The 27904-nt window shown below is 41.6% G+C and overlaps 1 protein-coding gene across 1 annotated transcript; it reads left to right on the top strand.

The window, feature by feature from the left end:
* Nucleotides 1–27291, top strand: serpinh2 (serine (or cysteine) peptidase inhibitor, clade H, member 2). The gene is given in 7 exon segments (XM_054748568.2): nucleotides 1–56; nucleotides 58–141; nucleotides 143–603; nucleotides 11964–12056; nucleotides 12447–12679; nucleotides 26238–26297; nucleotides 26299–27291. Coding segments are annotated over 7 exon segments (1233 nt in total). The 3' UTR covers nucleotides 26545–27291.
* The last annotated feature ends 613 nt before the right edge of the window (nucleotides 27292–27904 follow it).

The raw sequence follows: 27904 nt of genomic DNA, 5'->3' as shown, positions 1-27904 counted from the left end.
ATGCTGTCCAAACTCCACATCTGTCTCCTAGTTGTTCCACAAGTTCTCTTTTTGCAAGGCCTCTGATTAATCTCAGAGTCCAGATGGCAGCCCCACGCCTCACCCACCACCTCCTCTGAGTGCGCCCACCTGGGCTCTGGGTCTACCAGGCTCTCCGCTCTGAGTCCAGCTCTGTCAACACGCTCATCTCCTCTCTCCTTCTGGCCTCTCTTGCAGCTCTGGGTGAAGGATCGTTAGGTCAAACCACCACCCAGATCCAAGGTCTCCTCAAGCCCGTGACCCCTCCTTCCAAAGTAGGGGACCTTCTTTCAGAGGCGTTGAAAAGCTTCACCGAAGCTAACGGGACCAGCTTTCAGGTGCACACATCTTCTGGTGTGTTTACGAAGCAGGGTCCTGCCATCAGTCAGGCCTTCACCAAGCAGAGCCAGACCAGGTTCAGACTGCAGAACCAGGCTCTGGGAAAAGGAGACTTCAAGGCTGACCCGAAGCAGCTCCAAGCCTGGGCCACAGCTACCCACCGTGGGCTGGAGGGAGCGCCTTTATTGGCAGACATCAAGGCTAAAGCTGGAGCAATGATCCTGGCTAATGCCCTTCACTTTAAAGGTTTGTTGAAACACGAAAGTGCAAATCAACTATGGTGTTTCCCTAGACTAGTCCTGCACAGCACATCTGGAATACTAAATATTAAAAGTCAGAGATCAATTAAACTTGTGTCATTTAAACATCAGTCCAAATATGCTGCTGATCACATATTTCATTATTGGATGAAATAATTAATTTAAATGCTAATCAAAGAGAGAGAGTCTGGATGTGTTTTTCTCTCCAGTTTTAGGCACAGTAACATCTGCCTGAAGGTAAATCATCAAATTCAGGGAACGAGATGTGTGAGGGGTCATAAAGGACCAGTTTAGTTTTTGAGGTGTTTTTATTTTATTTTTTTTAAACAGCCAGTGTTTCATTAGCAGGTGGGCGGAATATGACTTGAGGGACAAAAACAAAACTTTAAATGCAGCTGTGAAAAAAACAGGATCTCTTGAGTAAAGTTGGATCAAACCTTTAAGCCAGTTTATAGCAACGTTCTTGACTAAAACAGGAGTTGAAATCGATGAAAATAAAGTTAAAAAAGGAAATTAAAGATTAGATTGTACACAAGTGTTTGTCCAATTGACCTGTTGTGTTTAATGTGGTAACAATCGTTTCATGGATGGATGGACAACAAATGTTAGCTAGCTTGTGTTGACCATACAAGTGGCAGTCACTGCATGCGTTTAGATCACATGTGATAAATATTGAAGGTAGCTTGTTGTGTACATTTTGGACATTGTTGGTGTGTTTTGCCCTCCTTTGTCTATTTTTACATCTGCTGACTTTTTGAAATGCAATAAACACTCGACTTTAGCTTTTGTTGGGGAAGGAAGGGTCCATGGGTGAGTAATCACAGTCGATGTTATTGTAGCGGTCCGAGTGGTTCACACAACCTCACATGATTTTCTATGTTAGGCTCAGCTGAAACATCAGGATTTTTTAATTCTCAGGATTTTCAAAACATGAGACCACACATGTGGTGATAACAAACTACAGCTATGCCAGTTTTGGTCCTAATGGGTGTGGTGGGAAAATACTACCACATGGAAAATACCACACAGGAACTGATTTCAAACACATGGGCAGACGGGAAATCTCTGAAGCTCACATGTGACTATGGAGTAAAAAAATATGGTGGAGGGGGAGCATGCAGCACATCTCCATCACCTCGCTTTTTATTTGGCTCCACATCACATTTAACTGGCGGCACATTCAGACTAAGGCATGACAACGTATTTGATCTCCCCAATTTGTGATCAGAGCAGTTCCAATTTAATTCCAAGTGCTATTCAGATCGTTCCTAACAAACCACACATGGTAGGATTATCTGATAAGATAATCTTTAGTGCCGTTACGGTAATCAGGGCGTGTCCTGGACATGTCAAAAGGGGAGTCAAAGGCCCAAATTGCCTGATGATTCTCATAAATAAATAAATAGATCTTTTCTGTAATGTGGACTTATCTTTTGGGCAGACATCCAGTTACATAATAGTTTGGATGATGTAGACGTGAATTATTACAGCTACTACTCACAGGCAGAGGGACTCACTGCTCATTTTGAACTGGTTTGGATGTGAGAACACCATTTTTTACTGTTGAGACATCACTTCAGATTGTGAGCCAGTTTGGCCACATTCATGTGGATGCACGTTTTGATGCGTGCACATGCGTCGGACTCCAGCTGGTGGACTCAGCAGATAAAGGATGATTCTGGGGTCCATCACTGAGAGCTTATTCATCTTCCTTTGGGGGGGGTGATGTGTCATCTTAAATAATTGAGTAACAAGTGCCCAGAGCTCCCCTTTCTCTCTCTCTCACTGTCTCTCTCTCTTTTTGTATCATACCTAACATCTGCGCTCGGAGCGCTCCAAGTCTGTCATGGCACAACTTGTCTCAGATGGGTTCTTTGTGGCAGGCTGCAGCGGTGGGAACTAATCAATATTTCAGCCCAAACCAAGTCGGCTCCATCTGTGATTTAATAGATGTGTTCCCAAATCTAACCATCTAATCCCGATCAGAAGTTTACTGTAGCAGCATACAGCCCTGGGAAAAAGTATTTACCCTTCTAGATTTAAAGTATTTTTTTCCTTTTTGTGTCACTATTTCAGATTAGCAAACACACTCCAATGTCAAAACACCCGAGTAAATACAAAATGTAAGGTTCAAATGACTCACAAGCATTCCAAACAAACCACTTTCTACTTTATGTCCCTTTTCTTCTTGTTAAATAATGAATTCTGCCTTACTCCTTAAAGCAGAAATCTGGAGTTTTTTGTAGGCCACCATCTAGAGGCAGTAAATGTAGAAGAGTTGGTCTTGAAGAAGAACGGACGCAAAAGAAAATTAGCACAGATCACTTATCTTTAAGTTACCGTTTCTAAAATCCCAACACCAGAAAACACTGCAGAATTCCATCATATCGCCGATAAGCTCCCTACACCGGAAAAGTATGGAAATCCCCCACAATGACCTAATTCACAGGTTTGTCATTGAAGGCCATATTTTACATAAAGCTGCTCTCTGCTGCTCTTACTGTGGACACTTTCTGGTGCTGATCAGTGACATCACTCACTCAAGCTGTTAAGCTAACATCTGCAAAGTCCTGAAAGAGCTGAATTTGAATGGAGACGCAACAACCGAGAGGACCGGGACATTGTGTCTCCCGCTCAGATTCTCCGTCCCAGAATTGACCCTGAAGTTCTGGCAATGGAAACACGGCTAATGTCTCCAATTTCCTTGCATGTTTGGTGTAATATTGGTATTAGCACAAGGTCTGTTTTAGCATACGTAGAAGAATACACATACGGTCCATATGACCACAACATCTAATTTTTAATTTTTATTTTATCTTTTTCTGGCATCTTTGTTCTTCAATTTCTTTCTTAGTAAAAATGTATTTTTAATCTTTTTTATACTTTAATTTGTTTTGTTTTTGTGAAGCACCTTGTGATTTTTATCGTGAGAGGCGCTATATAAAACAGGGTATCTGCAGGTCTTTAAAAAGTCTTAAAAAGTCTTAAATTTGCTTTTCCAAATTGAAGGCCTTAAAAATCCTTAAAAGTGACAAAAATCCTTAAATAGAGTTTCCAAAGATCTTAAATTACCAAAGACCCAATAAACAAGATTCTTTTAATTCTATAAAATTTTCGTGATTTTCTAGTTCGTGTTCAGCATTTTTTGTGTATGATAGTGGCACAAGCGGAACCGTACACATTCGGTTGGTTGTGAAAGGGGGCTATTTTTAGATGAGCACGCTAGTGGGAGTTTGCGCCATGGGGAAGTGCAACATTAACGGTAACTGGATGGCTAATCCCACGTTTGCGACGTGGTTAGCACCGGTTCCAGGCAATATCTGGAAATTGTAGCTTAAATTTTATTTTAAAAAATAGCTTAAATTTGGTCCAAGTGGCCTTAAAAAAGGTCTTAAAAAGTCATAAATTTGGCTCCCTTGAACCTGCAGATACCCCGATAAAAGATTGTTTTTTTCCTCTTTCTTTTCCTTATTTATTTGAAACGAGCATTGTTGACGTTTTTCTAAATCCATCAGGACTGGCAGTAACCATGCCTGGGTGCAGCTGGTGAAACTGAACTCAGCTTTCCAACTATTGCGTTTATCACACCTAATTCACAATTAAAATTAGTTTTTCGCATAGGGTTTGCGTCGCTACGTTCCCTTAATATTCAAAAACTAAGATTAACTTCTATCGGTTTATAAACCTCTTTAATCCTAAACAGTGAAATTCTTCATTGTTAGACTTATGCGAGCTAAACAAATTGTCCATTTTCTCGTTTCTTGATAACTTTTGAGGTTTTCAGTCTTTAGCCGTCTCAAAGAAAACTTTTGTATCCAGCGGATGCAGAGTCTTGTTTCTGTTTTTAGCCTCCACAAAAGATGATGATGAGGTAAATATATTCTTCTGTTTCACCCTTTTGTGCAGCTTGCCTCTGTTTTTGTGCTTTTGTCCGCGTTTATCGCTCGTGTTAACCCTCGTCTCTTCTTCTTTCACATTCTTATCTGTGTGGATCTGTTCCTATCCACCGCTCCCCAACCCCCCCAGCCCCTGCAGGTACTTATTTAGCAGCTGAAGTGAGAGCAGCTCGAGAACAGAAAGCCCTTCATAAAATACCATCCTCTAAACAAAAAAGTATGTGTTGATAAGCAACTTAATTAATTTTTCTTTGGTTATTTGACTCTATTATGAAATTAGTTTTCCATGGTGCAGCCTCTCATTTGCTTCATTAATTTAGTGGTGGAAATATACAAATTAGATAACTCAAACCATCGCAGCTCTCAAAGTAGATGACAGAAAATTGAATTCCTATAGAGTTGAATCACAACAGTCAATAGTTTCAATAGTAACAAGTTCAGGCTCCCAGAGTAGCACATTGTGTGGCAGAATTTTCTTTTTGAGTCTCTAATGGAGCGTCTACTATAACTCCCTTTTAATGTTTGTGTTTTCATTCACTTTATTATCTGAAAGGAAACATTAAAAGTCTGTTTGTCATCCATGGGATGTACACAACCTTCAAACAGAGGGAAGGTCAGGGCCAATTAGGAGTGGAGGATGTTGGTGGTGAAAAACTGAGAAGATGAGGAAAGGTTGAGTGGGAAACAACAATAACAAACCCTCACGGGACACAGAAGAGTTTAGCTATTTAAGCCCAATTCACGTGGCAGGATAATTGTGCTGATTTTTGACTGCTTCTCTTCATCCAAAAGACTTACCTGATTATCGGGTCTACTGGAGGCGGGTTTACTCCGAGCCCCTCCCAGATGACTGAGATCCTCACCCTATCTCTAAGGGAGAGCCCGGACATGCCACAGAGAAAACTCACTTCGGCTACCTGTATCCTTGACCTCATTCTTTTGGACAGTACCCAAAACACGAACATAGATCGATCGATAAATCGAAGCTTTGCCTCCATCTCAGGTTTCTCTTCACTATGACAGATCGTTAAAACGCCAGCATCACTGCAGATCCAGCACCGATCTGGCTGTCAATCTCACGCTCCATTTTTCCCTCACTCATGAACAAAACCTAGAGTTACTTAAACTCCTCCACTTGGAGCAGGACCCCATCCCTTTTCCGACTCAAGACCATGGTCTCGGATTTAGAGGAGCTGATTCTCATCCCGTCTGCTACCCACTCAGCTGCGAACCACTGCAGAGAGTCGGAGATGAAGTGAGGGCTGTCTGATGAAGCCAACAGGACCCATCATTTGCAAAAAGCAGAGCCTCAAGCCTTAGGCCACCAAAACGGATCCCCTCAACACCTTGGCGGCACCTAGAAATCCTGTCCATAAAAGTTATGAATAGAATTGCTGACAAAGGACAGCGGAGCCCAGCTCTCACCGAAGATGAGCCCATGCAGACCAAGCTGACACCCTGTAGCACCAAAATTGTTGCATCTATGATTTGGTGTATTTTTTAATGAGCATGTTCAGGATCTCGTGTTTTGAAAATCTTGCCGTGTGATGGGAATGTTTATCTGTGTTTTGATCTGTGAGCTAAATGCCTAATTTATACTTAGACCCTGCTCACACGTGGGTAAGTATCCCATTAAACTAGGGATATCCGATATTATCTGTCTAGTGATATTATGAGCCAATATTGACATTACAATGTAATACTGTAAAATATTGGTTTCGGTTTTTACTCCTTTATTGACCCAACATATACATACCATACACATATTATACATTAATCTTTTTGGGTTCATCTGTTTATTTTATTTTATTTTATTTTTTTATGTATAAAATCTGTCAAGAAATGACAGATCTGAGGTTTAGTTTTTGAGAGATTTTAGTTTTATTTGGCACAACTTGTGAGTAATTAGGAATGTGGAGAGGATCTGCTGTCCCTAAAAACACATAGCTATGTGTAGCTAGCAGCTAGCAAACCACTAAAACAAACAGAAAAATCTTCACCCAAGGCTTGCTTTTCTTAAATGAAGATCTTTATAAATGTTTTATCACTCTAACTACAATATTCAGAAACACAAAAAATACACAACTGACTAATACACACATCTTAGTGTCACAATTGGCCATTAGCCTCACATAGCATGTGTATGCTCACGCTGCTTACATTTTATCACCTAAGTAACTTAAACACACGGCCAAACATTCCCTAAACAAATTAATACTTACAAAGACAAATGTTCTCCAAGGCACGAACGTAAAAAGCAAAATTTGTGTGTTCATGATCCATTTATTTAGTCATTTCTGCATTCATGCAAACACCAGGAACGAAGGAAATAAAAACTATGTCAGTGATAGGTCTGGGGATGTGTATCATAATTGGTACTTTTTAAGGCCCCAACCGAATTCCGTGATACCGACCAAGGATCATTTCACCTGGTATGAAAGGGTGCCTTGTTTCGATACCATAGAGTTTGGTACCTAATTTCCCAAGACAGACAGCAGCGCATGCACAAGAGCGTTATGTCTTCATTTGCTGCTGGCCAGCTGTAAACAGAGAAAGCCGCATGATAGAACGCACTCTAAAGTTTGGGTACACTTCACTAAATGCAATGGGTGACAACATCGACAATGATCATCTTAATCTGCTCCAGTAGGTAGATAAACTATTTAAGATAATGTTAGCTTGATACTTTAGCTTCCATTGCTATCAGCTAATCATGTGTTCACTTCCTCCTCGCAACTGGAAAATTCTGACTTCTGAGTAAGAAAAAAAAACGGTTTGAAAATGAACGGCTAAGAGAATTAAGATACACAGAGAATTTAGTTCACAGCAAAGATTTTTGCTTCAGTTTTGTTTGCAGTTTATAAAACTACAAGGACCCACCCATCACACAATTTTTTACAGAGGGGAAAGGAGAGGAAAGGAGTACGTGGAGCTGGGTTTAGTTTGTAAAACACCACAATATTAAAATACAAACAATTTTATGGTATCAACGTTTGTTTTAGTTTCAGCTGTAGATTATAATACATGGTCTCCTTATCATAGTTATTCCAGATGGCATAGAAGAAAATTAGGAGTACATGCCGCTGGGTTTTAGAAACAGTTGTGGTTAAAATTTTTCATATTGAATAACTTTGTACAACACTACGATGTTAAAATACAAACACTTTATTTATCATATTTATCAAATATGGTTATATATTGAGAGTATATGAGTATATATATATATATATATATATATATATATATATATATATATATATATATTTAACAAAAAATAATTAATTCTTTGTTAAATACTCAAAAGTTTCAGAACGTGGTACCGTTAAGTACCTGTATCGATTATATATACCGAACATATTTATATATCGAAGATAAACGTCGTCAAAAATAATAAAAATCCTGACCAAAGTCGAGATTTGGGAAATCTGTTATCAGCATTTGCTTGTGGATGTAACACCATACCACACTATACCACTTTAGTTATCATGCTCATTTCCAAACAGCGTGGGAGCTGACCAAAGAGCTTTACCCAAAGTACAGGAAAATAAGAGAATAAAGAAGAGATAAAAAGACAGTCAGCGTTAACCCCCACTTAATTGTGTTCATGAGCTCAACTATTGCGCTGTCTAGTAGACCATAGGTGAAGAACTACATTAAAAACTGTTATTGACTGCTCCCTAGTTATTCCATGTCCAAAAAATATTTTCTGGCAAACATGTCAACACTTTGGGGAACTACTGCCACCTACAGGCTTGGTGTGGACCCAAGTTTTTGTCCAAGATGGGCGAGAAGGATATTTGGTTTTACAAAAACCTGGGTAAATGTGTACCAGGGCTAGTGTATCAATAGATGTACATCCACAACAAATTAAGTCATCAAGTCAACCCATTTCAACAGCGCTAACCAGTTGTAATCAACATTAAGATGACCGGTACGGAGCTACAGTTTGAGGTGTTACCAGTGGCTGACCATCATTCCTAACAAACTCAAGCTAACTCGGATAACTCAACATAAAAGGATATTTGTGATACGTGTAAGACTTAAAAGTTCATTTTCAGAACATATGAACATAAAACAATCAAATTTAAACCCATTTCTTTTAAAAAATGCTAGGTCTTTAAATTAATTGAATAATTTCTGCTGTTTTTTCTACTGTTACAGCTGTTTTCACTTTCTTTATCACAAACTTTAATTCCCAGGTGGGATTTCTCAATACCTTCCATGGAGTAAAATGCACACAGTATAAAATGTTCTCATCTTGGCTTTTGATGCGACTCAATTTGTAGAAGTCATCTTGTACTTGGTGATGGGTATTTTTTTGTGTGCAGATCAGATCAATAATCAACAATATGAACAACAGATGATGGTGCTCAATATTTTCAATGAAAAGGTTTCATCATAATAAGTTTTCAAACTCTTGACTTTTTCACGTCTCGTAGCTTTTTAACGTTTTGTGGAGATTTTTCTAAAAGATGAATCAATACTGAGTCATTATTTGTTGCCGCTGAAGGCAGCAAAAGTGGGAACAAGTCATAATCTTGTCAACCTCTGTGCTCTGAACTGGACAAGTGTTTTCAGGTTATTGCAGCAGTAATTCCTCTGCTTTCAGCTCTTCTTCAATTGACAGCTGTCTAGGGGGGTTGGAGGGGCAGGGAGTATAAAGATTTGGACATATTGAATGCTGGATGGTACACAGTGGCCTTTAGGGCTTTATGATTGCCTGAGCAAGTCCCTGAACTTCAGCAGTTTTGTTTGCATGTTTTAAGTAAATAATTCATTATTCATGCCTGTGTCACTATATGGGGCCTATATGTATTATTGTGGACATGGCATGCATTTTAAAGTTTTTTTTTTTTCCGCTTTAGGGTATGGCTGTGTGCTTAGAGGCATTTTGCAGATTCGAACCAAGAACACAGGTTTGTGGCTAAATAAATATTTGATTTGTTAAAAAGGTTGTTGGAGCTCCGACAGTAAATACCAAAATAGGGATGGACAGCTACATAAATTTGGCATTTTAAATTATTTATTTGAATTGTTCATCTTCCTGTACGGAATGACCACACAACAAAAAAAAAACTTTTTTTTTTTTCAAAGCAGGAGCTGGTTATACATATTAGTATTTATTGTTAGGAATGCACCAAAAATAAATTTCTTGGCCAGAATTGAAATTCTGGAATAAATTATTATGTCAATAATTTGAACCATAGAATTTATAGCTATGATGTGTATTAGCCTCAGTAAAATTAAGGCATTGCAATAAATCTATTTAAAAAAATCATGAATATATTTATTTAAAACTGACAAAAAAAAGTGCACAAAAGAAATTAAAACTCATAACAAAATGTTTCACTTAACCCCACTCATGTACATAAAAACAATGTAAATTATAAATAATAAAATGATACATTAAAAGTTTACAGACTTATAACTGAAAGGCCTGCTGGGACTGTAAAAAATAAATATAAAATAACTTTAGAAAAAATGTTACTTTTGAAATCAGTAGGAATTTTTAACGAAGAAGAGAGAAAGTTGTCACATGAGGGTGGAGTGAGGTAAACCGAAAACAGGGTTCACCTGACGGCCTGTTTCGGTTGTGTTGTTTCAGTGATTCAGGTGTTTCGGACGAAAACAAAAAATGCACTTTTGGGTCATTTTCAGCCGAAAAATTTGGGTGGCTGAATTTACGGACCGTCCAAAGTGAAATGGCCCTCATCTTTGAGGGAGCGGTGTCCCCTACCACCAACCCTTCTAAATGATTTTCTCTAAACCAGATTTTTGATTGATGGTGTAGCGTTATGAATATGCCATTTCTGCCCTTGACAGTTGCCCTTTGACACAGTAACAGTGTGCATAAATTGCCAAGGTCGTGTGCTTGCTTCTGGTGTTTACATTCCAGCAAAGAAGACAGAAGAAGGACGAAGAACGCTTTTCATTAGTTAATCAAAGAACTTTATTTTTAATAAAGCTAATCAAAACAACTGTTGGTCAATAATAATCAGATGACTGATCTGTGAAATCACAATGTTATGATTTATGTGTTTAATGAATAACAGGACTTGGGCTAACTGAGCTAGACATCCTGATCCACATAAGGTAAACACATGACACATTGTTCACTCATCCAATCAGAACTTCCTCTCTGATGAGTGGCAGAGCTCTGTGGTGTTTAGTTAATCTGTCCACTCTGATTAGCTAAGAACCATAAACATTTAAGCTTAATAAAACAGAACAATGCCATTTTAATTCTGTTCCACCGCAAGTTTCAACGTAGTTCCAACGTGAGTTCAACCAGCTCTCAAATCCATCTGATGTCCATCATCGCTAAGTGAAGTACAGACTGGCCAGCTGTATTTTCTACTTTTAAGCTGAGAACTGTCAAGCTGGAAAACTCTGTTGTTTTATCAACAAGACAACAGTTCCTTCAGAATAAAAGCTGAACTCTATGACCCAATAAAGGGGGTCTCTATGTGACGCTGAAACCTGCCGTTGTACCGGGAGACTATCCATAGACTGGTTTGTCGTGCTGCCGACGCGGTTTCACCAGTTCCAGCACAAAGGAGGGTCGAGGACCTGGCATCCGGATCTAACACGGGGGTCTCCGCACGGTACGTAGATCGGCATAGATAGCGTCTCATGTCTTCCTCCTAAAGTCCATCGTTGGTCAGTTAGGGCAACACCACCTCGCACTCAGACTCGCCTCCACCAGATGGAGGTTCTGAACTGACACACACACCAACACTTCAGCATTACATTCATCTGCATCCATCATTAGAGAGTTAGTCCTGGTGATTGTTTCGAATAATTATAAAATAAATATTCTTAAACGTCCCATCTCTCTCTCTCTTCTTGTCTCTTAATTCAATACAAGGTGTTTGAATAAAATTCCCTGTAGTAAAAACAACCTCTTTTGATTCTAAGGGCCCGGTCCAAAGATTAATGATCCAGCCCAGATTTGGATCAGTGATATCTCTGAACCTTAATGAAAGTGTAAGAATATACCAACTATATTCTGCTACAATGTATTTATTTTCTATTTGACATATTTGAAATAAACTTTAAAATTACTTGATGATTGGTAGGAAACTTTAGAGCTTTTGCTTTACTCTGGTTATTGTCCACTTTCACAAATCCACTTTGCTTTTGGCCTTTGTGTTAACAGTCCTTGTTCCATTACTTCCTCGTGTTTTATCATCTTCTATAACCGTTTATTCTCAACGTTTTTCCAGTATTTGTTCCAAAAATTAGTGAGGGATTCTTTTTCCCTTTTTTATGGATGTAAGTTGATGTATGAGTTCCACATGGCATGCATTCATGAATTGTGTGTTTAAACTGCCTTTGTTGTGTGTGTGTGTGTGTGTGTGTGTGTGTGTGTGTGTGTGTGTGTGTGTGTGTGTGTGTGTGTGTGTGTGTGTGTGTGTGTGTGTGTGTGTGTGTGTGTGTGTGTGATCAGGTTTGTGGGAGAGAAAAGTCAACGAGGAAAAAACTGATCCTCGGACCTTCCTGGGGAAGAAATACACCAAAGTGATTATGATGCACAGAGCAGGTACTACATATCTATACATATACAGACAAATAAGTGCACTAAAGAGGTCTCTGTAAGGTCCATTCTGTCCCTCTCCCAGTTATTGCTGTGTGCCGTTATGATTTATTAAGCAGCCTCTTTATGTTTTATGTATCGTCTCCAAACAACAAGGAAGAGCAAATTTGTTATTAAAGCAGTAAGAAAATGTTGAAGACATGCATTGTAATCACTTTAATGCTACTTTTAAAATGCCATCTTCAATTTGAGAGGAAGTTGGCAGCAGCCATCTGTTGTCTTCCTGTTGTTCCAACTGTGAGGCTAAATTTAAACCTCGTTTCCTGTTGGAATTCAAACCAGATGCGCTGTGAACTCAAGGATGTGATCTGTCCTCACCTCCTCTTCCTGCTGCAGGTTTGTACCGCTTTTATGAAGACATCAGCAACATGGTACAGGTTCTGGATGTGCCTCTGTGAGGAGGCAGGGCCAGCCTCGTGCTGCTGCTGCCCTTCCACGTGGAAAACCTGGCTCGGTTGGACAAGCTGCTGACCCTGGAGCTGCTGTCAAAGCGGCTGGAGAAGACCAGTGTTGCCAGTGTGGCCATCTCAATGCCCAAGGCAAACATCACCAGCACTCTCAGTCTGCAGGTTGGTGTCTCTGGATTCACCCATGAGCTTTAGAAAACTCCTGGTTTCCCACTAACCCTAAACTAAACTGGCTGAAATGGGGTTTTTAATCATGATCAATATTATATAAAGCAACAGCTACATTGTGGTGGAGTTTCAGCATCCACCCCACCTCAGCCACTAACTAGTAAGGTTTCAACAATCAGGGATTACAGGCAAACAGAGAAACAAAATAAGTGATTATGTGCAGATGCCTACAAACCAACACCCAATGGTGGCAATGCTAAAGATATGAAAGTAGGGACAATGCCTTATGGGCTCGACACACGGGAGGCGACAAACGACCGCGATCAGCGAAATTTGTCGCTGTCGCTTTTACTACCTGACACACGGGAGGCGATCCGCGGCAGCGGCCAGCGTTAAAGCCGTCTACGCGTTCTGTTCCATGGCGAAATCGAAACTTCTATTGTTTTGTTTGGCTGTGTCAGGTTGGAGGGAATTAAGGTTATTTAAGCGGTTCAGAGTTAAAAAAGTGGTAGATATGATGTTTCACAAGGTGCTGCTAGAGTTATGTGAAATCTTACTTCTGATTTTACTATAAAACATAATAATAATCAACTGCGGAGCATCCTGTCCGCTCATTGGTCAGTGAATTAAATCTCCGTTGATTGGTCCTCGTCCGAGCGACAGCGATGAAAAGTTGAAAATGTTTCAACTTTCTGGGATCGCGTCGCTGGGTCGCCTGTGCACGACACATGCACGAGTGCAAAATTTCACACGCACGTTTTTCGCGTTTCGCTTGTGTTGAGGGTCTGACCTCATGAGGAAATTACTATGCAGTGATTTTCTCCAAAATGACTGTGCTTAAATTGCTCTGAAAAGCAAATAATCACATCAGCGCCAAGAAACTTCATTTCCCATGATGCTTTGCACACGGAAGCATTGGGTGATGTCACCGCCTAGTACCAGAAACACGTTCTGCGCATGTGCGGGAAGCCGTGGAGCTTTTCCCGCGAACTAAGACCATAAATCTTCAGCAGAGACAAAGAAACCTCGTTCTTTTGCCCAGGATACCTGGCGGTAAGGACACGCTTGTCGAACGCTCCGACAACTTGAGCACGCGGAAGCTCTAAGTGCCCAAGTTGAGCCCACGCAACCGCTGGAAACTACACTCAACTCCATCGGGACCTGACTGGGAACGAGCGGAGCTCCATTCAGCTCTCAGAGACGCTGTAAGTTGTCAAACTCAGCACAAAAGAAACTTCGTTCTCTTTGTGTCCAGCCCGTGGAGAAACACTCCCGGAGAACGCCAAACAACGGAGAAAGCATCAAACCGACGGATGACGCTGAAAACTGCGGAGAAAACGGAGAACCGTCAAATCAAACAGCTGGGGACGCCTTGCTGCTCTTCTGGTGATCAGAAAACTCATTTTTTTCTCTCTCCTTTTCTTCTCCCGTTTCCTCTATAGTCCAGAATAAGCAATAAAACCGCGCTATTGCTTAAAAAGTAGCTTCGTGTTTTCCTCTTTCGCTCCCAATTCGTCCTTCGGGTCATTTTGAATAAATAAACTGCTTATTGATCATTGTTTGGTATCTTTAAATGTTTTCTGCTTGGCCACGTGGTTAAACTAAAAGATATTATTCGTGATTAATCCTTTGTGTTGTTTCATGATCCTTTGAAATGTTTTGAGTGAATTTAAGGTTAAGTTACTGATGATTCTAAGTGCCTTGGAAGTTAAAGTGCAAGTTGCCACTCACACTTTAGCCAGACAAAGGGGTCAGCCATCTTGCATACAGACTCCATTTTAGAAACACACACACACATACATACACACAAAACACCTTGAACATTATTTTGAATATACATCCTTTTATTATATCACATGGTTATTATTCATTTATGCCACTGTTTATTCATTTGACAAATTGTTAATTAAACGTTATAAAATTCAGATTTTCGTCTCCAGTAGCTTTGTTGTGTCGAAGAGAAGTCTCTGCTCCAAGGATTCTACGAACTTCAAGAAAGACTGATAAGAGTTTTGGATTCAATTTTTCCCCGGTTAAAGGGGAATGGTGCCCCGTATATCTAAGAATATCTTAATTAATTAATAAATCAGTAAATATTTACAGAATTTATTGAAGAATCCAAAAGTAAGTTGAAGCTTACTAATTGTTCGCTCCTAATAACCCCAACACTTGGTAGGAGGGAGACCCGCGATTATCGCGTTGTCGCGCATGTCTCATTGAAAATGAATGGAGGAGAGGCGATGTCGCCTCCCGTGTGTCGAGCCCATTATAGTGTGGTCATTGTTTGGATGTCCGCTACTATTGAGCTAATGTCACCTCCAAGCAGCAAGGGTTAAACTGGTGCAGTAGACGTCACCTATACAAGTACATGAGGGTCTTACGTAGCTTCGGTGATGTAATCCTTTCTTTGCTGTTGCACCCATCTCCTTTAGCAGAAAGTGATGTTGCTGTATTCCCTTGCAGGCAGCCCCCCACCCCCGTAATGCTCCCAGTTCCTGTCTCCAGGACCTTCTTATACTAAAGCAGCTTCCACATTCATTACTTCTTTAGCATTTCTGCTCTCCCTGTGATTGTTCTCTCTGGTAACCTCGTTACCACGGACAAATGCGTTCTAACTTTAAAACCTCGGTGGAGTTGGGATGTTGCCCAGAGTGTCATGTGAGAAGGTGTTCAGAATTCAAATTTTGTGGGAACAGGTGGTTTTAAGGATGCTGCGGGTGGTTAAAAATGGACTGTGTCCAGAGATTGTTGATGGGATGAAGAGTACAACCGAGGTTGATAAATGAGCATCCGGGCAGGCGGCTAAAAACGTCACAAGCTCCAAGACTGTCGATGAGATGGAGAAAGCTTCCCAATATCACTCGGTTACAATTTTGTCAGTTCTTATTGAACAACAGCACAGATGCTAACACGTTCCCAGCTTGTGGTGTATGACGTCATAGCTTCAGCACTGCAGCCTGTTCATGCTGGGGTCTGAAGGCGGTTTCGCCTCAATTGTAATGTAAACAACCACACAGCAAAAATCAGCAACCCCTCCTGCTGTGACTTCTGTTTCATCTTATTCTTTTTCTGCATCCGTCGGATCTTTCAGCAGCAGCCTGCCTCTCCTGTTTTAGCTCAGTCCAACCGACTCCAGTCTCAGTAAGTCCTCGTCTCTCACTCGTCTCCAGTCTTTGGAAGAGATGATCATCCCGCAGTCTAAGGAGGCCCTGAATAAATGTGACCTGTTAGCCCTGGCTGGGATGTGCTTTTGCCAGAGCACAGAGGCTTTGCCTCAGTTCAGCTGGAAGTCTGGGTCTGTGCTCCTGCTCTTCCACCCTCAGAGCCTGCAGGTAGCTGGCATGAGTCAGATTATAGGTGTCCAGGGGAAGCACCAGGCAGCGTATAGGAGTGCACTGACTTTGTTATGGCCACCGAGGAGACTACTGACTGGGATATTTAAGACTTCTTGAGCATGTAGGAGAGAATGGTTTGAAACAAAGCGATTGTTTCTGTAGCAGAGGAAAGCTAAATGAGCACTTAAGGTTCTAAACTCACTAATGAGAAACCACGGTCGAGGGTCGCAGGGAAAGGAAATCAGGAGCTCACATTTAATATAACATGGAAACCAAACTCATCAGATTACCTAATTAATGTAAATGAGTGAAAACTGACTAGACCAGGAGGTCATCATTTAGACTGGAAAGTACTTTTGCTCCAGAGGAGAAGCTGCCTTGCTCTCTACTTTAACACCCAGCAGACATAAACTAGACCAAACTGAAAAGAAAGCTGCAGTATTAAGGCCCATATGCAGCTACAGCTATCATCCAAGGTGCAACAGCTTTCATAATCTACTTACAAATGTAAAGTTTATCATTTGCAATATTAAATGTGTACTAACGTCACTGTAATGGCTTAAAAACGGTCATAAAAACCTTTTTTTTTATTCTTTTGGAGATAGATTTTAAAGTCCTGTATTTGCTACCAATGCACCTTTACTGCATTGTATTAAATGAGCTGCATGGTGATTGGGTGGTTTCCACTGTTGGCTCTATGATTGCCTGTAACTAGAAAATCTGTGTTCAGCCATGTTCACTATGGAAAACTCATTAGCCAAACTATGGATTTATCTAGGATTATTTCAAAATCTAGATTTTCCCCGTGCATCCTGAAACGTTAAAGGTGTGCTCTGACATTCTTCTGTCTCGTTTTCCTCTCATCCAACAAAAACGGTGGCAGTAGCTCAAGCTAGCATTAGCACCAGCTCAGGTTAGCGTTAGCAGTAGCTTAGGGTAGCATTAGGTCAGGCTAGTATTAGCAGCAGCTCAGGCTAGTGTTAGCAATAATTTAGACTAACATTAGCATTTGCCAAGGTTAACGTTACCAGCAACTCAGGCTAGCATTAGCGTTTCCTCGGGCTAGCATTAGCAATAATTTAGACTAGCATTAGCCTTAGCTCAGGTTAACACTAGCAGCAACTCAGGCTAGCACAGGGATTAAAGTTCTCCGTCGTGGTGACGAGAATCCGTTAGTTGGAATAATCAGAAAGAAGTTCCGTCAGAATCTCTTCTTGTGCTCGCTTGGGTTGAGAGGGTACTCGCTGCAGAACTACAAAGGCGGAGCTGCACCATAAGGTGGAGCTGCACCAGAGTCAGCCCCGCCCATTCACGCAAACTCAGCCTAGCCCACTGACTGTTTCTGTTTTTGTTTTTTTAACTTTATCGCAAACTAACCTGACCCACATGAATTACGGCTGTTACTAGTTTACAACTGTTAATGCTATGTTCTATGCTCCAATTAAACAAGATAACTTGCTACATGACAATATCTGAATATATCCCGAAACGAAAAGGTTTCTTTTAGCAAATACCTGCCCACAGCTGCTCCAAAAAAGCGGCCTAAAAGAGCAATTAATAGCAACATACATAAAAGGGAATAAGCAGGATTTGTCATTGTTTTCTAAGTCTTAAATTTTTAGTTGATCTTTCTAGAAAATGACAACCTTTGAAGATGCTTTTTTGCACCAAAATGCCTAAACACATTCTTTGGAGCTCCATCTGAGCTTTGCCAGCTCAGTGACCTAGTGGTAGAGTGTCTGCCCTGGGACTGGGAGATTGGGGTTCAATTCCTGGTCGGGTCATACCAAAGACTTTAAAAATGGGACCCAATGCCTCCCTGCTTGCCACTCAGCTATAAGGCATTGAATTGGAGGTTAAACCACCAAATTGTTTCCACAGCTGCAGCTCACCGCTCCCATCCATGGGGATGGGTCACATGTGGAGATGAATTTCACCAGTGTGTGATGATGACTATGGGACTTTATAATTCAGTTGTGCATCTACTTGACAAAGAAGTGGGGCAGTTAAATTCATATAACTCTAAGCTTGGAACAGGGTTTGTTGGAAGCCACCAGTAGATAGAATTTGGCACAAATCAGAACAATATTCTGATCTGAATCAAATCCCCAGAGCTAAATTACCTCAGACTTTTCTCTTTAACGTAGAAAAATTCAAAGCAAATAATAAAGTGTAATAATGATGAGCCAATAGATACTGATTGTCAGCTGCTCTGACAGTCAGAAACTTGGCCATCAAAAGACATACCCTTTGGCTTAATTTTTTACAGCTATAATTTTTACTTTCTACCAACACTGACTCTGTAAATCTTGTATCGGTCGTGAACTAAATGACCTGTATGAACATTAAGGCCCGAGTTGAGACATTTCCAGCATCTTTGTTCAAGTTTGCATTACTTAATGGGCTTTCTGTTACAGCCCCCAGTCACTGGTCCGTTGCATTTTAACGCTCGCCCTCCTAAAATTTTCATCACATTCAGCTCGAATCCACCCAGCTGGTGGTAGAACAGTTGTATTTGAGTGCAGGAAGGCAGAAAAGAGACAGAGAGGTTAGTTGGACCCGACAGAAACGGAGGACATGCCAGTAAGACCCTTCTCCCTGCGGGATGCCTATTACGACGTCCTCTCCTTATGTATGCTGTAACATCATCACAGGCTAATGAAATCTGCTTTGCTCTCTTTCTAGTTTGACAAACATCTCTGTAGAGCCGCGCTGCCATGTTGTTCTGCTAGCTGTGCCCTGAAGAACAAGCTTTTGACATTAACATTGTCAGGGCGCTCTGGGGAGGAGGCTGTAATCTGGTGCCCAAGCTTGAAACAACTCCTTCTGACACAGCTGTGGCCTCCACCGAGAAAGGGCAGGAAACACGCTGCTGCACAATTATGTTTGTTCTGCAAAAGGCTGCAAAACAAAAAAAAAAAACCTCTTGTAAACAGCTTAAAGTGGTTAGCCCGTGTTTCCATTATGCAACCAAATTATGGATAAGAGCATCACTCTTCTGGACCCTGATTGTGTGACTCATCGTGAGCTATCATGCTCTGTTCTTTCAAGGAAAAGAACATTTGAGGAATATTTATGAAACAAACCCCTCGGCCCACTCCAGATCCCTTGTCTGTGCAGCCCTTCTGGCTGCGCCTCCCTTGACGATTATTCCTCCCATTTGGGTCAAGCAAATACTTGCTCATCACCGTTTGTTAATACTGTTTACCACTCTGTCAGGGCTCAGGACGGCCACGGGCTTGAGATTAGAGGGCAGCATCTGGACAAGCAGATGATCATAGCGGTGTGTGTGTCCTGTGTGCATATGAGAACAAACAAAATCACTCTCCTCCGGGTCGTGCTGAGCAGATTTTCCTCCTTCAGCCCTGTCCTTTCTGCCCTATCAGCCCCCGAGATCTAAATCCTTTTTTGTAGGCCTCACATGTTCCTGTAGTACTCCGTCACTGAGCAAGTGTGTCTCTGCTCTGATGACCCAAATAAAAGAGACATTCGGCAGGAAAGTGAGCGAGAGATTTAGAGGAGGGTTGAATATTGCCCGGGTACGAGGTGGAGACAGTGACAACCGACTATAAATAGCAGAATTCACTTTCTTTTTTTAAAGAAAATAGTTAGTTTCTGGCGTCTCCCTCCGGAGAGCACATTAAGTTGGGACCAAAAGCCCTCTTATAAAGAGGTCACGGTAAGCCACCCTTCTCCCTGTGATTCTCTGCTGACTGGGACACACACACACTAATGGCCAGGTTTCAGCGCCGTTCTGGCTGCATCACCAGTTGGTGACTAAGACTTATGAGTGTGTATCAGAGGGCTCACTCAATCAAGACTAATGAGGTCAAAAGGGCATCAAATATTTACAAAGCCACTGTGTATGGTGACAAGGGGCAGCTCGTTTTAACGCCACCTCGATACCCCCGCATCATCAGATGGGTTTCATTGCCGTTTGTGTATTTTCTCACTAAAAGCTTCTTTATTTGTGCCGAAATGGCCTTGTGGATTAAAACAGCTGTGCATGAGTAAATGAGACATATTGACCATGCAAAAGAGGTAAAAGCTCATGTAAATAATAAACCGGTGGGAGTAAAGCTGATGAGACTCAATAAAGGAAGACAAAGAAGGGCTTTGAAGTCTTAAGAGAGCTGAGAGAAAGCGAGCTTTTTATTTCCTTTTTTGTCCTGAAACGCCGACATCAATGTGTCCATGAAATGAAGCTGTGAGGATGCCATGCTTAAACACGCCCACGCACCGTGTTACAGGAGGCTGTGAATGAAGTCACACAAGGTTTTATGTGTTTAGGGTGGAAGGAGATTAAAAGAGCATTTTACTGGTAAAACCAGAGGGAACAGGAGGTGTACAATGTGCAGGAGGAGTTTTCATTGGGTTGATTAGAATCCTCGTGTTGGTGCTGCTTTTGAGTGGGCTTCATTATTCCTCAAAGGCTTAAAGGTGGATGGTGGTCTGTATGTGTGTGTGTGTGTGTGTGTGTGTGTGTGTGTGTGTGTGTGTGTGTGTGTGTGTGTGTGTGTGTGTGTGTGTGTGTGTGTGTGTGTGAGTGTGTGTGAGTGTGTGTAAGCAAAACATTTCATAAACCACTGGATGGATTTTATTCAGATGCATGTCCAAAACTGAGCTACATTTGGAATCAATCCAATTCAAGATGGCCACCACAGCCAAGTACCTTCAGAAAACTCAAATGATGGCTAGAACATGGTCAGTTATTCCGGTATTGAGCTTTCCTTTGGTGTCTTGGTTGCCAAGAGTCATCTCCAACACAACTGACTTGTTTGAGGCAAAAGAGGCACAGGGCAAGGACCTGAAGCTGTGGATCTATCTGGATAGTCACAGTAAATCCTGGAACTTTTTGTGTTGTTGCTTTCCTCTCGTCCAACAAGGTGCAGTAGCTCAGGCCAGTTCTGTTCTGCGGTTAGCATCAACCATCACTGTCTCTTATTTCCAACGTTGAAGGGGGGGGGTTAGGACATGTAAGAGTGTGTCTAAGCTTATGGCTTGTTACACCAGCTTGTCTGAGAATGAACCGTTTCTCCGTGGCCATTACAACGTAACTATTTTACCTAAAAGACGACAGATCTTTTGGTATGTTGCAGTTAGACCTAGGGAAGGCTACCTTTCACATTTGAATTGATTCAGTACCAATTCCCGGTACCTAGGAATCAATACCGGTACTTAACGGTACCAATTGTCAAAACTTTTGAGTGTTTAATAATTAATTAATTATCTTTTTTAATTGCATAATTTTTTCAAACTATATAACCATATTTTATAAATAAAATTATTATTTAATCATCTTAGTGATGCACAAACATATTCAATATGAAAACTTTTAATCACAACTGTTTCGAAATGCTGCGATGGACTGGCTCTCCGTCCAGGGTGTACCCCGCCTGATTGACCACTGGAGATAGGCACCAGCCCCCCCCCCCCCCCGACCCTATGTGGACAAAGTGGGTTCAGACAATGGATGGATGGATGTTTCTAAGTGAAAATACAAAAACTAAACCAGCTCCATCTACTCCTGTTCCTCTCCTTTTACCTCTGGACAAACTGTGTGATGGGAGGGTCCTTGTAGTTTTACGAACTGCAAATTAAACTGAAGCTAAAATTTTTGCTGTGAACAAAATTTACGTTTTTATGTGATTGATCCTGTTTAACAAACTTTTTCTAAAAGGGATGAAACATGATTCATATTCGCTGTTATTACTGGAATAATGACAACACGCCCAACTGAAACAGACTTCTCATGTGTACGATGCAGGCAGCTAGTTTAGTGTCGCCTTCAAGGGTAATGCCTATTACAGCCATGCATAAAGCAGCCTGTACCATTATTTCTTACATAGCCCAATTATGTTCTCTGAACCAGATTTTGGGTTGATGGACTTTTTGTGTTTGGGAATATTTTTAAATGAGCTTAATAGGTGGACGGAGCCATTAGAGCTTCCAGATTACTCTTTATTTTAAACCCATGTTCAAAAAGTCCCATTTGCTCTCAGTCTTTGCTTTCTTATGTAATATTTTCTCCACCAAATCTATCGTCTATGTTCACTTTTCCCCTAATATTTGTTCCAAGAATTAACAAGAGGTTCTGCTTTCTGATGGATGTCCGTTTATATTCTGTACAGCGACTTGAAAGTTTTGAGTGATTGTGGATTAACACGTAAACAGAAACCGTTTAATTGCACCCTCTGGGAATCTTTCACTGAATCTAAAGCAGCTCTTAAAACAATAAATGCAATATGCAGCTTGCAGATACAAAACTTCACAAAACACATTTTGAAAACGGAAATGCAACAATTGGAGCAAAAAATATGAAACAACGCCAATTATTTTTAAGCCATAATTTGGCAGAAAGTGAACCGCTATTTGTCATTTCAAAGCTTGCATCCATCAGCTGAATAGAACCATCTTCTAGGAAGTTAGTTGTATTTATTTTTTAACTTGGCCATAATTAAAGCTTCCAGACTCCACATAGATGGAGCTGACGTGAGACTCAGGTGTCCCCTCAGCAGCTCCCCTTACGTCCACATGAAGCTCATCTTCGTTGAGTGAGCTGTGAAGGTAGAATAGCGTGATGGTGCTGGCCTGTGGGGTGGACATGGTGCTTCCTCAGGCACGGTTAGCTCTCTCACCATTGTAGCTTTGAGTGAGCGCTACAAAAAACACTAAAGAAGAAGAAAGCCGCAGCTGATGATGCCTCTGGCTCTCACTGGCAGACAAATCGCTGGTGGAAGCTGTGTGTGAGACATCAGCAGTCCTCTCAGCGCTGCTCCATCTAAGATTCATGCGGTGCGTCGGGGAGAAAGGGCAGCCAAAGAGCACCTCCCAGAGGCTTCTCCTCCCCGTATAATGCAGTGCCACACCCGCGGGGCTCCTCTTACATCTCCTGCCTGTTTCCCACCACACTGCCTCCGAATCCCTTAAGTTTTACACTTCACTGAAAAAAACTATTATTGTACTTTTTGCCCTGCTGAGCAGTGTAAGCCCACCAGATAGGAAACCACTGTTTGTGGGGGCTGTATACACCACAACAACTTTACTTCAGACCAGGCCACTTAATAAGGAAATGGGTAGCATGGACAGGAGTTAGAAGGGTCTTCCTCCTCTCACATATAAAGCTGAGATGCTCAAGATGGAGACTGAGAAGTTGTGAGAGCACTGAATATCAGCAGGTCTGTTGAAGAAGAATGAGGCAAGCAGGAAAAAGACAGTTAGAAACAGAAAAGGATAAAGTAGAGAGGCGTGAGAAGTGAATGAGGGATGGAGATGCCAAGCAAGGAGCAGAGAGCGGCGCAGGAAGACGGTGATGGAGTGGTGGCGCGGGGAAGGAAAGAGGAAAATGGAGGAATAATGGATGAAGACAGTAGAAGTGCATTAGAGCTGAAGGTGGCATTTGGTTCCCAATAGATGGAGGGACTTTGCAGGATCCCAACATCTGGATGTCTCTTTATCTATGTGTGATGCTTAGACACAAGTTTGGTCATTTTTAGAACAGTTTAGAACTCCTTGTTTACGCTTGGCTTCCAATAACCTAGACTTTGTTGTGATCTAAATATGCATTTTGGAAAGTCTTTTTAGGACTTAGTCACCTTTTCAGCCACTTTCTGTGGATGTTGCCATAAAATTAAAAGACAATGAAACATTAGATGAAAAACAAATCTGTTTCAGTTAAATGAGACCAGAAAGTCACAAATAGGTGGTAAATTAAATACTATTTTATGTTTGTTAAACTGTGTTGTCTTTCCCTGAATCTACACCACCCAGACCAAAAAAAGTCACCACCTGGACTTAACTTAGCAAATAGGTACAAGCCTCCTGTTGGATAATTCCTGCATCTTTCAGCTGGCAACAACTTGTTTAACTCCAACTGGTGCAACTAGTGCCTATTGTACAAGTCTGTGGGGGCAGTATTATGATCTGGGGTTGCTGCAGTTTGCCAGGTCTAGGTTCAGCAACAAGACGTGCTCCAAGAATGAGGTCAGCTGACTACCTGTATATACTGAATGACCAGGTTATTCCATCTCCCCTGATGTCACTGGCATATTCCAAGATGACAATGCCAGGATTCATGGGGCTCAATAGTGAAAGAGTGTTTCAGGGAGACATCATTTTCACACATGGATTGGTCACCACAGAGTCCAGACCTTAACCCCATTGAGAATCTTTAGGATGTGCTGGAGAAGGCTTTGTGCAGCAGTCAGACTCTACCATCATCAATGCAAGATCTTGGTGAAATATTAATGAATCACTGGACGGAAATAAATCTTGTGACATTGCAGAAGCTTATCGAAACAATGCCACAGCAAATGTTTGTCATAATCAAAGCTAAAGAAAAATAAACAGTTGGATAGGAGGCTAGAAAGGTACTTCATTTAGCTATCTTGCTAATAACAGTGAAGAGCGTCAACAAATCAGCTAGCTGAAGCTCATAGCTCTGAAAATCATATGGTTGGTTTTCTAATTTATATTATAAATAAATGTAAATAGATTCTGCTAAATAAATGGAAATATTTTGTGACAGGCTGGTATTGATGATTGATAATTAGCTAATAACTTTATCAAAGATTGAATGAATGCTACTGCAGTTGCCTATTGGTATGAGTGTCCACCCTGGGACTGGGAGACTGCGGTTCAAATCTCGATTGGGTCATACAAAAAGACTTTAAAAATGGGAACCTGCTGCCCTGCTTGACAGCTTTAAGGGGTTTTTATGGAGGGGGGGGTAAGCCACCAATTTCCCGAGCGCAGCCACTGCTGCAGCTCACCACTCCCAATGGGGATGGGTCAAATACACAGGACAGATTTTCCCCACACCAGTGGCAGCACAAAGACACACAGGACAAACAGTCATGCACACACACACACCTTAAGATAATTTAGAGACCAATCGACCTGACATTCATGTTTTTGGACTCTAGGAGGAAGCCGGAGTACCTGGAGACAACCCACTCACGCACAGGGAGAGGATGCAAACTCCATACAGAAAGACTCCAGGCCGGCTTTCAAACCCGAGACCTTCTTCCTGCAAGGCAACAGCACTGACCACTGCACCACTGTGCAGCCCCTATACAGTTCAATAAAATAAAAAGTTAAAAACAAGCTAAAATTTTAAAACCCTGATGGAACTGTATAAAAAGTGTTATCTAAGGGGACTTTGGGCGTTTAATGTCTGAGTGATTTATAGCTCAGGGAAATGGTATGGCAAATAAACAAAAAGAAAATATTTATCTAACTGACACGTGATGGATTTAATACGAGTCAAAAGGAGCTTAAGCCTGAAGAATTGTTGATCAAGATTACCAAAATGCACCAACATTGAAAGAAACTATGAATGATCTGAGATTCGTTTACAGAACTGCAAATCTAAAGCTTTAGCAAAAATGTAAAAATATCTTATTGTGAGTGAAGACACGAGTGCACCGACACTGAGCATCAACAGAGTTCACCATGAAGCACGCCCAGACAATACATCTAAAACATTTACTATTGTCTGGCTGTAAAAATAGCTCCTGTTTAAGTCAGGTGAGTTAAAACACGTGCCAGAAAATCATGTTGTCACCCTTTCACCCCCTCACACACACACACAGTCACACGTTCACACCCACACATGCTCTCATGTGGCCCCCAGAGAAGCCTGTCACCAGGAGTAGCCCTCTGCCATGGGAGGATAAACTACCTGTCACAGCCAACACTTTCTGTGGAATTCATATCAGAGGCTAAACAAAGGAGGTGCTGAGGTCACGGGGCATCACTCTTAAATTATTCATCCCCTGCTTCCTCCCTCCGTCTCCTCTCAGCCTGTCACCTACTTTGTTCTGCCAGCTCACAACAAGAGCGACTGTCAGCCTCCTCCTTGCCTCTGATTTTTAGGCTACTATGTAAATAAGTATAATAGTGAAAGCCCTTCATGGATATTACTAGTTGGGTGTTTGTGGGGGTGCGTTAGGTCCAAGTCAATTGTCTGGCGAGGTTCAGGAGAAGCAGCACATGTCTCCACTTCTGAATGTCACAGCATCATGAAATTTTAAAATATTCCTTCCCTCCCACTTGCTGTTTGGTCTCCTTGAGTGCATAATTCATCAGCGCCTTGGCAGCTACTTGTTTGCATACACTTGCAGGACATGTCTGAGGTGGACGGCCTCGAGATTCTTCAGGAGTTCCAACTGGAGCCAGTCCATTAACGGCACGGCGTGTTTGCTTTCTGTTTGCAGAAGCAGCTGTCTGCTCTGGGTGTGGCCGATGCCTGGGACCAGGAGGTGGCCGACTTCTCCGGGGGCGTCCGGCAAGAGCACAGGGAAGCTTCACCTCGGTGGTGTCCTCCACTGGGCTTCCCTGGAACTGGGTGCCGGGGCTGGGAAACAGGATGAAGAGTCAGAGGAGGAGAAAATGGACAGACCCAAGATGTTCTACGCTGATCACCCATTCATCATCTTAGTTCGAGACAACGCCAGCAGAGCCCTGCTGATGATGGGAGCTCTGGACCACGCCGAGGGAGAAGTACTACACGATGAGTTGTAGCATCCCTCCTCAGTCTCCTTGTGTCTCGTCTCCTTCTCTGAGACTACATTCCCAGTGCAGACGTTGTCATTCACTGTATCACATCAGACTTCGTCTGGCTGTCAGACACTGACACTGCCATCCCCGACCCTTACACTGTCACACACACGCACACACACACACACACACACACACACACACACACACACACACACACACACACACACACACACACACTACATGGAATGTATAAATGATAATACCGTACAAGACATTACTGAAGCTGACACATACAGCAAAACCATCAACTTAAAGAAAGTTGATGGTTTTCTCCTCCCACGTCTGCACCCACACTCTCAAGCACATTCGAGGACCGATCCAGTCGAGACAACATGACAAACGAGATGGCTCTGGCAAACACCAGCATGCTGACAAGCAGAAGTGACACAACACTTAAAGCAGCTTGAAGTGACACCTCCCCATCAGTAGAGCTAAGGCTTCCCATGTGCTGGCTGACAGACAGATCCAGGGTGACCGCCTGGATGCTCTCTGAGCTCAGCTCGTGGCAGTCCCCAGAGCTTCATCTGAGGAAGACCGATGGTTCAGCCAAGTCCATATTGATGAGCCAGCTTAATGCTAATGACTGCAATGCCTTACAGCGCTTGTCAACATCACCGAGAGGACGGTGAACCTTTTAATCTCTTAATGCCATCTGTGATCAATGGCGCCTTTATACCATTGGAAACAAACATGCTCAACATGGTTTGACTTTAGTGTAGCAAGTTCATTGTAAAGAATGATTTCATGAGGTCAAAGACTTATTGATTGGTGCTTTGTTTTAATTAATAAATAATCCATCATGGATGGTCTTGGATTTGCTTCTCTTTTTTAACAGTGGTTGCAAAATCTTCTTGCATCTTTGATAGGGAAAATAGCAAAGGTCCAAAGAAGGACCTGAAAAATAGTTCCTGGCAATTATTACTGCAAGTTTAGTTATTAGGTGGTTTGTTGTTCCTGATATTCTATCCTGCTATCAAACAGGTTTTCCATCTGTCAAAATGCTTAACTAATACTTATTAGAAACTCACTCTGTTGGTGCTAAAATAGCTTGTGATATTTAATTTGGCGTAAAGGAAACCAAGTTTTGCTTTTGTAACAAGCTGCTAGCAACTAAGTAAGTAGATAGCAAGCTTATAGCTAACAAATTATTGTTTTTTTTAGCTTTGTAGATAATTTGGTTGAAGCTGAAAACTCGGAGAGTAGAGAGGAGAGGTATTCAGAGTGAGTTTCTGCTCATTAAATAACAATAGACAGCTACAGCTTATAAGCTTGACTCCCATATTTCAGTCAGAATTGACGAACATCCTCAGACGAAAAGCTA

This window comes from Nothobranchius furzeri, chromosome 2 (assembly GCF_043380555.1).
Source record: "Nothobranchius furzeri strain GRZ-AD chromosome 2, NfurGRZ-RIMD1, whole genome shotgun sequence".
Lineage (NCBI taxonomy): Eukaryota > Metazoa > Chordata > Actinopteri > Cyprinodontiformes > Nothobranchiidae > Nothobranchius > Nothobranchius furzeri.
This window is presented reverse-complemented; position numbering and strand designations above follow the sequence as displayed.